The sequence below is a fragment of the Abramis brama genome (genome assembly GCF_963993115.1).
Source record: "Abramis brama genome assembly, chromosome: 1".
NCBI classification, from domain to species: domain Eukaryota; kingdom Metazoa; phylum Chordata; class Actinopteri; order Cypriniformes; family Leuciscidae; genus Abramis; species Abramis brama.
This window is the reverse complement of record NC_139963.1, coordinates 51,337,517-51,352,442: the sequence shown is the minus strand read 5'-3', so window position 1 is coordinate 51,352,442 and position 14,926 is coordinate 51,337,517. Positions and strand designations below refer to the sequence as shown.

At 38.1% G+C, this 14,926-nt stretch overlaps 1 protein-coding gene and 1 pseudogene across 2 annotated transcripts in view; one reads left to right on the top strand and one right to left on the bottom strand.

Annotated features, from left to right (window-relative positions):
• Positions 1 to 14,926, bottom strand: part of LOC311081559 (DNA-directed RNA polymerases I, II, and III subunit RPABC2-like) — a gene marked incomplete at its 5' end in the record, with an annotated part of 120,047 nt that overhangs the window by 103,895 nt on the left and 1,226 nt on the right. The window contains 3 exons of the mRNA XM_084112114.1: positions 12,081 to 12,280; positions 12,615 to 12,686; positions 14,466 to 14,595. Of these exons, the coding sequence (XP_083968240.1) occupies positions 12,190 to 12,280; positions 12,615 to 12,686; positions 14,466 to 14,595 (293 nt within the window). The 3' untranslated portion in view covers positions 12,081 to 12,189. The remainder of the gene's footprint in view (positions 1 to 12,080; positions 12,281 to 12,614; positions 12,687 to 14,465; positions 14,596 to 14,926) is intronic.
• On the top strand, positions 3,901 to 5,346 carry LOC311081567 (GTPase IMAP family member 8-like; annotated as a pseudogene). The gene is made up of 2 exons: positions 3,901 to 3,925; positions 3,996 to 5,346. The product of its transcript is annotated as a GTPase IMAP family member 8-like (transcript).

Genomic DNA, 14,926 nt, shown 5'->3' with positions numbered 1-14,926 from the left:
TAGTGAGAATTAACAGAGGTTTAGATGTTGATATTTGTTTAATTTGAAGTGTCACCATTGTGGTGATCAATGTTTGCTTTAGTTGGGCTCTTGGTCCCCTTTCTTTTACTTTAACTTTTATTTGACTGCTTTAACTGTGTGTTTGTAAAGCACAATTGTTGTGGCAGAGAAAGCCAATAATAAGTAAGATCAGCTGTTTTCAGCTTATTGATGATCATGAAATCCTTACAAAACAAGCATCTAATGTTGTCAGATGCTTTGGCGTTCATAACCACCAACCTTGTGGGACTGCAATATTGGTGTGAAAAGCATTAAAATGATCACTTATTTGAAGGTGTATAAAAAGCATGTGCACATGATGTTTTGAGCAAATGTATCATATAGTCACACACAGACATCAAGATTTTGCATATGATTCACAACAGTGGTGACAAAAAAAACAAAAACAAAAAAACCTACATGCTGCAATGCATGATGGGTAGCTTTCATAGTACAAAACTCATCCTTAATTCCCAAGCTTTTTTGTTTTGATTGTCACCGTTGTTGTGATTCATATCCAAAATCTTGATGTCTATGTGTGACTAGATGTTACATTTGCTCAAAAACATCATGTGCACATGCTTTTTTTTATACACCTTCAAATAAGTGATCATTTTAATGCTTTAGGCACCAATATTGCAGTCCCACAAGGTTGGTGGTTATGAACGCCAAAGCATCTGACAACATTAGATGCTTGTTTTGTAATGATTTCATGATCATCAATAAGCTGAAAACAGCTGATCTTACTTATTATTGGCTTTCTCTGCCACAACAATTGTGCTTTACAAACACACAGTTAAAGCAGTCAAATAAAAGTTAAAGTAAAAGAAAGGGGACCAAGAGCCCAACTAAAGCAAACATTGATCACCACAATGGTGACACTTCAAATTAAACAAATATCAACATCTAAACCTCTGTTAATTCTCACTAAGATCATCTGACAGCAATAGTCAAAGTAATTATGTATAAATGAGACCATAAATGATGCTGAAAATATGTCCACAATGGCCACATCTGAACTAGTTTTAAGCTTGTACGAAGGTTCGATGAACGTCTATATCGGACGTGCAGAACACGTCAGAAAAAGACGTCATAAAAACTTTCATTCTGGCTCCTCAGTGGACGTCATTTCAACGTCCGACTTTTGTGACAAAGACGTTGAAAAGACGTGTTTTGGACATCATTTTGCTTAGTGGGATGTTAAAGGGGTGGTATAATGCCCCTTTTTACAAGATGTAAAATAAGTCTCTAATGTCTCCAGAGTGTGTGAAGTTTTAGCTATTTTTTTTTTTATACTCTTGACATACAAAATAGATTACTTGTATATACGTAAGGAATAATTGACGACAGGCCGTTGAATTATTAGAAAAATAATGCACACCCGAGGTGGTAATGCGGTCACGATTAGTGGCCGTTCACCTCGGTGTGCATTATTTTTCTAATAATTCAACGGCCTGAAGTCAATTATTCCGCTTATACTACAGTTACCACACCTCGAAACATTGTTCAGATTATGTAGCCTATTTCAAGACGTTTGTAAAGTTTTGTCATTAAAACGCTCTTGTATGTAGGACTAATTTCTTACGCATCTAATCCAATGTCTCCGTTGCTAATTCCAAAACGTCATTTTAGAGTGAGTAACGGAGGTTTGAGCCACTGATAGCAGACTAATGCTGGGGACACACGACTAGCTGACACATTCTCTGACTGTTTTCATCGACTGCAGCAGATTTTAAACACCGACTTTGAACACAGACTGATCACGCTGAACACGCGTTTGGGCATGATCAGTCATAAGTATCAAATTACATCATAACCGGCCTTAAAGTGTGTCCCCGACTTTATGCAGTTATTAATGCAGCAGTTATTAGAGAGAGATGTTGCAATAATGAGACAGAAAAGCATGTGCGTCAATATTATTATTTATTTATTAATTCAATTCGTTATAATTAATTTGTTCATTCCTTTTTTATATTATTGACAGATGACTAGCCAAATAAATGAAACACAAAGCCATTTTAACAAGTAGGCCTATCAATAATTATTTATTTGTTATATATTATCTAAAAATCCGTGCTGCAGGACTATCCATTTATTTAGCCTATATTCAGTTTAATTTTCTATTGATTATAGATAGCCTAGGACTATATACTTTATATATTAAAATTAAACTGCATGTTTCCATTGATTGTGAAGCTAGACATTGAAAATTGCAGATCAAGCGCATGGGGCTGCATGTTTTTTCTTGTTATGAATTGTATCCTATTTTCCGTTATTACCGTTGACTACGCGAAGTGATATGGAACTGTAATGCGGTCAAGACCTGCCTGGAACTACTTTAGCTGTGCGTTTCCCTGAAAATAATGCACACCTTAGAACGTTCTTCAACCAATCAGATTCAAGCATTCAACAGCCCTGTAGTATAATCATATATATAATCCTCATCAAATCATTAATCTACAAAGGAGCAGTATAAAAAGAAGTACAGTATGCTCTAAAATGATTTATCTTAACCTGATCCGAACACATAAAATTTTCTCACCAACATTTTAGCTTGGGCATATAACATTCGCGCATCGTCATCATCACACATTTCATTATTAATGATATGTCCCAAATATTTAGTTTTAGTGCATACATTTAGTATTTGCCCTGACAAATAAAAATCTGGAAAATTAAGGTCCTTATCCACTTTTGTTCTACATATAATGGCAACACTCTTCTTTGCATTATATTGCACATCATATTTAATCCCATAATCAGAGCAGACTGAAAAAATTAATACGTTATATCTAATTAATAAAATTGAGGCAACAGATTACAAGCAATATTATTAATTAAATTTAACAAATTAGAATTGAGTAATAATTAATCAAATCAATTCCTTAAAATTTAGCCATTTAAAATGAGTAAAATTCACAACAATTTTTTTTATTGCCAACATTGAAGACACCTGGTGTTAACAAGCAGAATCACTGAAGGAGAAAAACGTAAGAATCACAAGAAGAGAACAGAAAAACAAAACAACAACTAGGCAACATTATTTTGATAATCGATTAGTTGGCTGATTATTTCTTCGATTAATCGGATAAAAAGCCAGATATTATTTTTTATTTTATTGACAAAACACACTATTCCACATCCTGCCCAATGCTGTCCAAACAAACGTGCCAACTGAATCCTATAAAAACATATAGTGAATACGTATATCTACCCAAAACAGACTTTTGTTATAAGAACGTTCTCCTAATATTCAGTGTTGGTTCTGGGAACATAAAAAATGTCCAGTTTTCCTGACGTTAGAGGAACGTTCTTTCATCTTAATTTTGATTAACAATCTAACATTATTAGAACGTTAATTAGTAACATTCCAAGAACATAAAAAAGTTTCCTGAATGTTACTAGAATGTCATTGAAAGGTTAGTGTGATGTTCCTGAAACATTCTTTCAATCATTCAAACTCCTGCTGTGAACAAGCACTGAAAGAAAAATAAGAACACAAACTACAACTTTATTTCAGACACAGCCTTAGATGAAATCAACTGAAGATAAAAATATAATTCTTATTAATAAAATATAAAAAGATCATTTATATTTTCAGGTGGAATTAAGTTGTGTTTTTTTTTTTTATGAACTGCAAGGGAACCAACAAATTTGCCCATATAAATTACCTTTCAGGGTGCTGTAAATATTTGAATGATTTTGCTGCAATTCTTCCTGTTGTCTTTGTTAAATGTCCAACTACAGGTGTTAAAGTTAATGAGGTAATTAAGTGATTAATTTAGTGATGATTGACTATTATTGATGAACACCTGATGATAATAAACAGAATCACTGAAGGGCAGAGGAACAATCTTAAACATGCCCTTTAATGAGAGGAATGACAGTAAGGTAATATCATATTTTTTTTAAATCATACTTTAATTTTAACAATCATATTTTCTGTCTCTTTACAGGGTTGTCAGAGATCAGCTCCAGTCCAGATGATCCAGTGATCCGGATTCTTCTGATGGGCAGGAAGGGTTCCGGGAAAAGCTCATCTGGAAACACTATTCTGGGAGAAAAGAAGTTTAAAGTTAGGAAACATGAGTCTGAAGTTTGTGAGGGTAAAACAGAGATGGGAGAGAAGCAGGTGTGTGTGATTGATTCTCCTGATCTACTGGATCCAGATCTGAATAAAGAGAAGCTGGAGATGATGAAGGAGCAACTGGTCTCTCGATGTTCAGCAGGTCTCAGTGCAGTTCTGCTCACCGTTCCTCTAGAGGAACCTGTGGAAAATGAGGAAGAGATACTTGATTTTATTAAAGGTTTATTTGGTCCTGAAGTTCACAATTACATCATGATTCTGTTCACACGTGGAGACGAACTGGAGGATCTGGATGAACCACAGACCATTAATGAATATCTACAAAACCAATATCATGCAAATCTCCAGCGACTGGTCACTGAATGTGGAGGAAAGTTTCACTGTTTCAATAACAGGAGTAAATCAGGTGATCAGATACAAGAACTACTGCAGAAGATTGAAGGAATGATGGAGGAAAACAGAAGAAAATTTATTCCTAAAATTCACAGAAAATATCTCAGGCTGGTTCTGCTGGGAAAAACTGGAGCTGGGAAAAGTGCCACGGGAAACACCATCATCGGCAGAAACGTGTTCATATCCTCCATCAGTTCAAAGTCTCAGACGAAACAGTGTCAGTTAGAAACTACAGTGAGGTTTGGTAAAGAGATCTCAGTGGTCGACACACCTGGACTTTATGATACTGAACTTGATGAAAAGGAGGTTATTACTGAAATAGTTAAATGTGTAACATTATCCTCTCCTGGACCACATGCTTTTATTATCGTCATTAAAGCAGGTCGATTCACTGAGGAGGAGAAAAACACAATAAAGGCACTTAAAGAAGTGTTTGGAGAACACATAGAAAAATACACCATGATCCTCTTCACCCATAAAGATCTGTTAGAGGAGAAAAAGCTAACCGTTGAAGAGTTTTTACAGCTCTGTGATCCAGATTAAAAAACTTGTAGAGAGTTGTGGAAACAGGTTCTTCTGTTTAGACAACAAGTCTGCCAGTTTCCCACAGTTTAAAGATCTGCTACGTAAAATAGAGAAGATGGTAGAAGAAAATGGAGGGACACACTTCACTACCCAGCGGGCACCTTGACGTCAATTTGACATCAACAAATAGTCAAGATTTTAACCACCATGTATGACATGCATGAATATGCATATTTTCATTAAATTTTGTAATTATTTCCTTGTGGTTGTAAAGATGCCTAACAAAGGTATCAATCTGACAAGTTTTTTCTGGTCCCTACATCTCAGGTCAATATCATTGACATTAAATCGATGTTGATTTGATGTCAGGAAACAAGACGTCAAATTGATGTGAAATTTATGGCAATATAATGTCTGAAATGTCTGAAAAAAGTATATTTATTACTCATTGTAAATCAATGCGACTCATTTTCAACATTTAAAAGACCTAGCCTGAATGATCTTGAAAGTTGTAGACCTTATGTATTTTGCATGTGTGTATTTATTTATTTAAATCCTAGCATATTTACATTTAGTTCACGTTTAAAATGACAGCAGACACTATAATTGCATATACTATAAAAGGTAAATTTAATCTGATATTGGAGCTTGATATTGAATGATATCAAAATAGCATTAAAATGACGTCAAGCTCCAACGTTGGGCAGTCGTTGAATTTTGGTTGGAATAAACCAAACAAAACGGTGAAATGCATGGCCGTACACTTATTACCAGCTTCACTTAAAACTAACGAGATTTACTTTATTTAATTTCCGGTTTAAAGAAATCATATTTTGCATTTTAAAGTCACCATGATGGTGGTTAGCGTTTGCTTTAGTTGGGCTCTTGACCCTTGACTCTTTAAATTAAACATTTCTCTGGCTGCTATAAATGTGTGTTTATAAAGCACAACTGTAGCTAAATAAGTCAAGAGAAAATGAGGTCAGGTGATGTTGCCTTTTTGTTTGGGTTATTCCAACCAAAATTCAACGACTGCCCAACGTTGGAGCTTGACGTCAAACAAACATTGGATTTAGACGTCAACCCGACTTTCATTTTCAACCAAAATCCAACATCTGACTGACGCTGTAGTCTATATCCTGTGCCTGCTGGGATCAACATCATGATATCTTGACGTCAAATAAATGTTGAATTGACATCAAATGCCAACAAAGCATGACATCAAAATAACATCAAAATGACATCAGCAGAGGTCAAAATCTTGACATCAAATTGACATCAATGTTTTGACGTCAATATGACTTTCATTTTTGACCTATTTCGTGACGTAATTTTGACATCAGTGTTTGATGTCACATTGATGTTAAATTGACATCAAATGCCCACTGGGTAATGACATGTTTGATGAAGCAGAGAAACACATTCAGAAGATTAAGAAGCAAAAAATGGATAAGAAAGTGAAGCTGTTCAAAAAGGAGCATAAAGGAGCAAAATAAATCAAACAGAATGAAAGAAAATATACTGTCACAACAAGAAGCTGTGGGGATTGTGATTGCCATAAAGGCAGTGGTGGATAAAGTACACTGTTAGACCAGGCTTTTTTTACAGTAAAATACTGGCAACACTAGAACTACAACTGACTTCCAGACATTACACAGTATTACACTTATTATTAACAGTATGCCTTTATTTCTGTCATACATCTACAGAAGTTGTTATTGAGATGTTTAAATGAAAATGTTTGGTTTGAAGTTACCATTATAGCGATCAGTGTTTGCTTTAGTTGGGATGTTGACCCTTGACTTTTTAACATTAGTTTTTCTCTTGTTGCTTGAACTGTTTTTTCAAGCCACACACACACACAGACAGACAGACAGACAGACAGACAGACACAGAGGTGTGTGTTCACTCTTATTACTTTGTTGTTGTTTTATTTACATTAAACAATGATTTTCTTATTTTAAAGTTAATTATTTTTAAACATTTGGATTATTGAAATAAATAATATGTGATTACAATTAAGTCTTGTCTTTTAGTTTTAACTTATGTGGCATTATTGCACATGTATGTGGCATTATTGCAATAACAAGAAACTCAAAGACCTCAAACAGCAACTAAAATAATTCTAAACTTTGTCAAAAATACCAGTAAAGTAGCGAGTTTCTCTGGAAGCTTGTTTCCACAACAGAATAAAAGAAAAAGAATAATAAAGAACAACAAAAAAAAAGTAAATCTGACTCATCTCACAATTCTGGCTTTTTTCCTCATATTTGTATGTTTATACTTTGCAAATTTTGACTTTTTTCCTCACAATTTTTTTTTATTCCATGTTGGAAACGAGCTTCCACAAGTTTCACCTCAAAACGTTGATTCAGACACTTAACAGCGTAAACAATCAATATTTACATTTAGATCACATCGCTCTAGCAAAAACTGATACAAACATTTTTCAGCGTGCAAACTTTCTAAACGGTTAAGCTGAGCTGAATATTTTTATTCCCACATCGAGAACTTAAATATATTTCAGCATCAAGGGTAATTTCAACAATATGAAACATTGCATAATTATATCTTAAAGACAGCCTGCTACTGTAATTGACTTTAATATAGAGTTTAATTTAATTTAATCAGCAATATTCATTTATAAACACTCAACTATAAACAATTAAAGCATTCAGTGTATATCCACTGATGACAGTATTTTCAAAACAACAAAGATAAAAACAAAGGGTGTCATTTACTATAAAAAGGTTTAAACTCACATGAATAAAGCACAAACACACATTTTTGAATGCCTTTATTGTCCCTGCACTTCTGTACAACGGAATTAAGTGCAACTCCTTGTGGTAAAATAACACACAAGCACAATAATGCCCCCAATGGCAGCTAACCCTAACCTCAACCTTAAACCTACCCATCCCATCACTGCCTGGAAGGCGCCGTTGGGGGCTAAAAACACCAACCACAGAAGGGAAGCTGTGTCCTTATAATGATCTCTCCAGAGCCTTTTTATCAGCCATAGTGCAGCTTTTAAACCACACCAGTGGCCGGTTTCACAAAACTTTTTTGGACCGGTCTATAGTGTTAGACAAGTCTAACATTTGCTCATAGACTAGTCTAATGTAAGTTAGACTGTTTCACAAAAATAAAGACGGACTTAATTAGACCAAAAAAATTAGACACCTTACCCCCAGGTTAACTTAGGTCTAGGGGTGGGAGAAAAAAATCGATTCTTAGATGCATCGCGATGCGGACGTGGACGATTCTGAATCGATTCACAAATGTCAAAAATACAATGTTTTTTTTTTCTTTTTTCTAATAACGTAATATTGACGGAACGCAAAAGGTAGAACTCTAAGCGGACGTGCAGTACGCTTGCAGTCCGTGGCGCGCACATGTCAGACTCTTGCACATAACAGACTCGCGTACATAGCAGAGGCATGATGGGTGAGCGCCAAATTCCAACGGCACCCTCTTCGTTAAATGCTAACGTATGGAAAATTGGCAATTTCATTGTTACCTATTTAGTATTTTTTGTATGAGAGCTGCCTTCAGTATTTAGTTTTCACATCAATATACTGTAAACCGATCTGTTATACGTACTATATACTGCCCTGCAATATGTGCAATGCCAGTCACAAAAAGTTACATTTTAACTGTGTTCTCTGCAGATGTTTATTCACTTTTTTTGTACAAGCTGTTTTTGATTGTGGTATACAGCAAACATTTCAAGTCATAACTCTTTATTATTTAGTTGTGAATAAGAGAGGCTTTGTATGTTACTAATTATTCAGAGTATGCGTAAGCCCACAAGCATTATATGAGAGCTGCTGGTACATCATTCTATATTTTTGAACGAAAACTGTTTGTGATTTTGCTACAGCAAAATGTTTTTTTGTCTGAAGGATTATATTGCTCATTGGAAATAACAAAAGGATGTTGGTTAAGTCTATTATTAAATGCTAGAGATTCAGAATATGCTGAAGTTTGTATTAATTTACTACAAGTACGCTGATAGTACAGGCACACATTTATTTTCCTGTTGGTTCTTTGCAATGTTCAAATCACTTCCATTTGTTTTATTAATAAAATTAATATAGGAAGATGCAAGTAAGTTCGTTATGGGTCATCATAAATACTTTGCTTTAAAAGTACCAAGTAAGTAAAAAAAAAAAAAAAAATCGTTAATAATCGATAATCGTTACCCTCTGAATCGTAATCGAATCGTGAGTTGCCTAGAGATTCCCACCCCTACTTAGGTCTAAGACTCTGTTACCTTGGCAACCAGCAGTAACAATCAGTCACATTACAAACAGCCAAAAGAAAGAGGAAAATGGCTCATAATTTAAACATTTCTTCTTGTTACTACATTCTCCGCTAAATTTCCCAAGTAAAATGTCCTTGTAAATGTTACACTCCTCCAACAAACACACATTTTCCGCTGTGGTAAACTGCACTGAGCGATTGAATGCTCTTACTCGATCCGCCATGTTTTTTATTTTGAAAAGTGTCTTATTTTACCCAACATGCATTGCAGTGTAGTCCTACTTAAGATAGTCAGAGTCTTCAGTGCTTTGTGCAACGGTTTGATTTAGATGTCTATCTGAAGTCTGACTATCTACTATATCTAAGCCATAGTCAAAGTCTATCTTTGTGAAACCAGCCCCTGGATGTCATAGGTGATGATGCTCTCCACAGAACACCTGAAAAAAGACAGCAACAGTTCCTTCAACTCTCCTCAGTGTCCTCAATAAGTACAGTCGCTGCTGTGCTTTTTTCACAAGGGCATTGGTATTAGCAGACCATGTGAAGTCCCATGAGATGTTTGTTCCCAGGAATTTAAAATCACTGACCCTCTCCACAATATCCTCTTTGATGTAAAGAGGGGCAGGTTCCTCCCTCTTCCTCCTATCATAGATTGGTGTACAGTCATGGGTGTATAGCAGAGGACTCAGTACACAACCCTGGGGGACCCCAGTGCTGAGGGCCAGGACTGAGGAGTGATGGGACCCCAGCCTGACTGACTGTGGACGGTCTGTTAAAAAGTCCTTAATCCATCTGCAAGTGTGGTGGCTGACACCCAGACTGTGGAGTTTGGACACCATTCTGCTGGGAATGATAGTATTGAATGCCGAGCTAAAATCCAGAAATAGCATTCTCGCATATGAGCCAGGTTGTTCCAGATGTGTAAACACGGTGTGGAGAGCTGTGTTGATGGCATCTCCAGCTGACCTCTTGACACTTAATTTGCTTTAACACCAACCTTTCAAAGCACTTCATAACAGTGGAGGTAAGAGCCACAGGTCTATAGTCATTGAAGCTGCTGACAGATGGTTTCTTAGGGATGGGCTCAATGGTGGCAGATTTAAAGCATTTGGGGACAGTGCAAGTAGACAGAGAGAGATTGAAGATGTAAGTTAAAACCTCAGTCAGCTGATCGGCGCAGTCCCTCAAAACTCTTCCCGGAATACCATCAGGACCAGCAGCCTTCCTGGGGTTGACACTGTATAGCACTCTTCTGATCTCCTCTGTCCTACTGTGCCAGGTGGTCCATAGGTGGTACTGGTGTGGGCCACGTCTCTGCCTCAGTCACTTCAAAACGTGCAAAGAAATGGTTGAGCTCCTTGGCCAGGTTACTGCTGGTGCTGATGGCTGGATCTTTGGAGACATTAAGGTTTGTGAAGTGCTGGATGCCCTGCCAGACTTGTCGGCGGTCTCCCTCGCTGAAATATCCCTCTGCCTTTCTCCTGTAAGCTGCTTTTGCCTCCTTGACACTTCTTTTTAGGTTGGACCTGGCAGCGCTGTATAATTCCACGTTTCCAGACCTAAAGGCTCTGTCTCGATCCCTCAGTAGCTGCCTGACAACCCTGGTCATCCATGGTTTATTGTTATGATGAAATATGATCCGTTTCTCAACAGTGACATTATTAATGCCAGTTTGGATGTAAAACAACAGTGGATGTAAAGTCAGCTAGATCCTGCTGTGCAAGTGTCCCAGATGGTTCGCTCAAAGCAGTCCAGCAGCTGTGGGATTGCATGCTCAGGCCAAAGCTTTATGTATCTCAATCTAGGCACAGTTTTTTTTAATGAGAGCTCTGTACGCAGGGGTGAGAAAGAGGGATAGAAGGTCAGACTGGCCCAAGTGAGGATGGGTAGAGACTTTATATCCTTCTCTGATGTTACTGTATACATTGTCCAGCGTGTTTTGACCTCTCGTTGGACATTCAACATGTTGGTTCAATTCAGGAAGGACAGTCTTTAGATTTACATGATTAAAGTCCCCAGCCACGATAAAAATCCCATCGGGATGCACAGACTGCAGATTGTTGATGGCTACATTAGCGTTAGCACCAGGTGGAATATACACAGCCATGACAACAACAACAGTAAACTCACGCGGCAGACAGAAGGGCCGACATCTCAGTGTAACAAACTCTAGATCTGGTGAGCAGTGTCTCTCAGTCACTGTAGCATTTGTACAACAGATGCACAGTTCCCACCTCTGCTCTTGCCAGAGTCGCAGTTCTTGTCAGCATGATAGCTTCGTCCGGGATCCCCAGATGTAGCCATGTCTCTGTTATCACCACAATCGAGCAGTTCTGCATAGACTTGTGCCTCGATGGTCATCGCTAGCTGGTCCATCTTACTGCTGAGCGATCTGGCATTAGTCATGAAGATGCTGGGTAGCGCTGGCCTGTGTGGAGATTTCCTTAACCGGATCTGAACGCCAGCTCTGCATCCGCGCTCCTGGCGTCAGTCCCTGCGCCTCCTTTTGCGTCTTCCGCCCGGTATAATGAACAAACAACGTCCCAATCCTTAATAATTCTTGCCGTTTATATGTCAAGGTGCTCGTCGACAGAGAAACTAAAAGGACAGACAGATAAAAAAAAAGCCACTTGGAGAGCAGAGCTGCGGCTTCCATGTGCACCACCATCTTGATTAGAGAGATGATTAGAGACATTAAATAAGAGATTCAGAGTGTTAAGTGTGTGTGCTGCCCTCATGTGGACGAACACCAGACCTGCAGGATGAAAACCTCCACTATAAACCAGAGCAGAACACACACATGAGGAGACCTGCGCTGTGAACATTGATGAGACACACACAGATCTGCTGTCTGATCTGAGCGTGTGTGTGTGTGTAGGTCAGTCGGTGATGATGAGCTCGTCACAGCCCCAGTCCTCATAACTGCCGTCAGGAAGATACCGGCGGATGATGATGGGGATCTTCCTGCTCCTGAGGGACAGTAACACACACATCAATAACACGCTTTATCAGTGTGTTTTTGTCCATACAATGAAAGTCAATGGGTTCCAATGTTTTCAATATGACTATAACACACACACACGTCATCAACACGACAGATGAGAAACAACACAAACGAGAAACACACACACGGCAGTTTTGTGTGTGTATATTATATAACACAGACATGAGCTCTCACTATGACTTTCACATTTACATGTATTCATTTATCAGACGCTTTTCTACAACGAGCGCTTCATCTGAACAGATCCTGGAGTCAACAACAGTCGTGAGTCCGTGATAAGTGTGTGTGTGTGTGTCGTACTTGAGCTCCTTCATGGCGATCTGCAGCGGATCCGTCTCTCCTTCCAGCTCCACCATCACTGGCGCACACATCCTGTCACACAGGAAATGATGTCACTGAGCAGCACTGCAGCGCTAGCAGAGCAAACCCAGACCTGCCAAGCTTGAGCACCATCAGTGTGAGACGGGACACACACAGACACACGCCTATCTTCATAATTCTAGCTTTTTTCTAAAGTTTTTAATTTAAATCAAAGATGTCACTGACTGGGCAACATTATGAGATACAGTGAAAGTCACTTTTTTTCCACATCATTTTTCATGATTAATATTGCATTGCATAATGTGAACTGGTCAACTAGTCTAAAATTAAGAAACCCCTAGAAAACACACACAAAAAAACAACAAAAACAGGAACATTGTGTGCAGATGTGATTAATTTAAGAAAAGCTACTTAATTTATTATTCCAATATCCAAACATGATCCTAAATCTCACAGAAAGAAGGGTTTATATGTGTGACGAGCAGATGTGCACATTATAAACAGGACACACATTAGCTGAATAAACGTTAGCCAATACAAACACATTTATAGAAAACGGTTCACAATGAATAAACAGGACCAATAATAGTGAAACGAATCCTTTATATTCTAAAAGAATATCAAGTATAAGTTAGCCGAGTCAAAGCGTCTCAACTGAAAAAGCCGCTGCACAGCCAAAACGCTCATCTCAGGCGCTCACAGCTAGGCGTTTTCTGCAGAGCGTTTTAGCCAGCTAAAAACGCTTTGGTGGAACCGCGGCCTTAAAGAAAAATGCACACCTCATGATCATTTAAAGAGACGTGCACTGAAACGGGTCGCTGTGAACAGAGCTGTTTTTGAGGAGGTAAAGGGAGTTGTTTTACACAACCATTGAGCAATTTTAACCAAAATGTGTTACAAACTTTACATGAAGACCCTAAAGAATCAAACCAACTTGTGGAGGATGGGCATCCGATGACCCCTTTAATAAAATAAGGTAACACATGCAGGCTGTGTTTCTCAACACACTGAGAATGAATAAATAAACTTCTGTTTCTCCAAACTCACGCTCATCAGTCATACACAAGAGTCACAGCACTTTCATAATCACTGAGTCAGCAATTTAAAACTTATTTAGATTATATTGTTCAGCTTGAACATTTCATAATCTGCATGGCTGAATGATGTCTTCTCCTCTGAGTGATCATGATTGACAGAGCGTATTTTAAGTTAATCCACACAATCACTCCCGTCTGATCGTCAAATCCAGAGGATTAAGTAACTCAACACAATATTTCACCTTTACACATCCCGGCCCGTTTCCCTGCAGGAGTTATCAGAACTGCAACTACAGGAGAAACAGGCTTTATTTTGATCCTGTTGTACAGCACAATGGCCAACTACTGTTGCTTGTATTGTGCTATATAAATAAAAGTTGATTGATTGAGTGATACTGTAACGTTACTGTCCTCGCTGAAGAAATCAGTCAGACGGCGGGAGTGGAAGAGTTTTAGCGGTCGATTTTCAGTCTCTTTTTAATGATAGTAATGATGATCACGATCATATATAATGATCATCTGTCAATCACCCCCGCTTGCTATTTGGGGAATGATCCCAGCGCTATGATTGGTCGAACTCTTCTTCTTCCGCTGTTGCTTGATTTGAGGACTGCGTGTGCACAGGTTTTTTGCGTTTAGAGTTTGAGTAAACTGAGTTTAGAGTGACAAATCGCACCAGCGTACTTTGAGGTCTAAATGCGTACAGGTTGGCAGGTCTGCAAACCTCAGCTCTATAGTCCAGCTGTAAACTGAGGTATGTTTGTGCAGGGGTCAGGGGTCAGAGGTCACTCACGCGATCTGCAGTGCTCGTGTCCCCAAGACTCGCGCACGCTCGTATTTGGTCATGTACGGTGTGGTGATTCTCTTCTGATTGGCCTGCTGACCTTCACCCGCCAGCAGGATCTGGACGTTCTCCTGGTCCTCTTACACACACACACACACACACACAAGACTGTCAGAAGAGACTGAATCTGATCAACTGAGCCTGAGATTATGAGCCGAAAAACTAGAGAAAAAACTTTATTCTCACTACAAATACTCACATGTGGTTATGCACTGAAGAGTGAGAATCAAACAAAGTCTGAACAATAAATAGTGGCCTGTTTATTTTAACATTAAATATTGTACTTCATTGCCAAAGTCACAATAAAACAATCTTAATAGTCCTAAAACATGCACTTATCAACCTCACTCAGACTGAGATTATTAGCTAAAAAGCAACAGAAACTAATATTTATCTTCATAACAAAATTA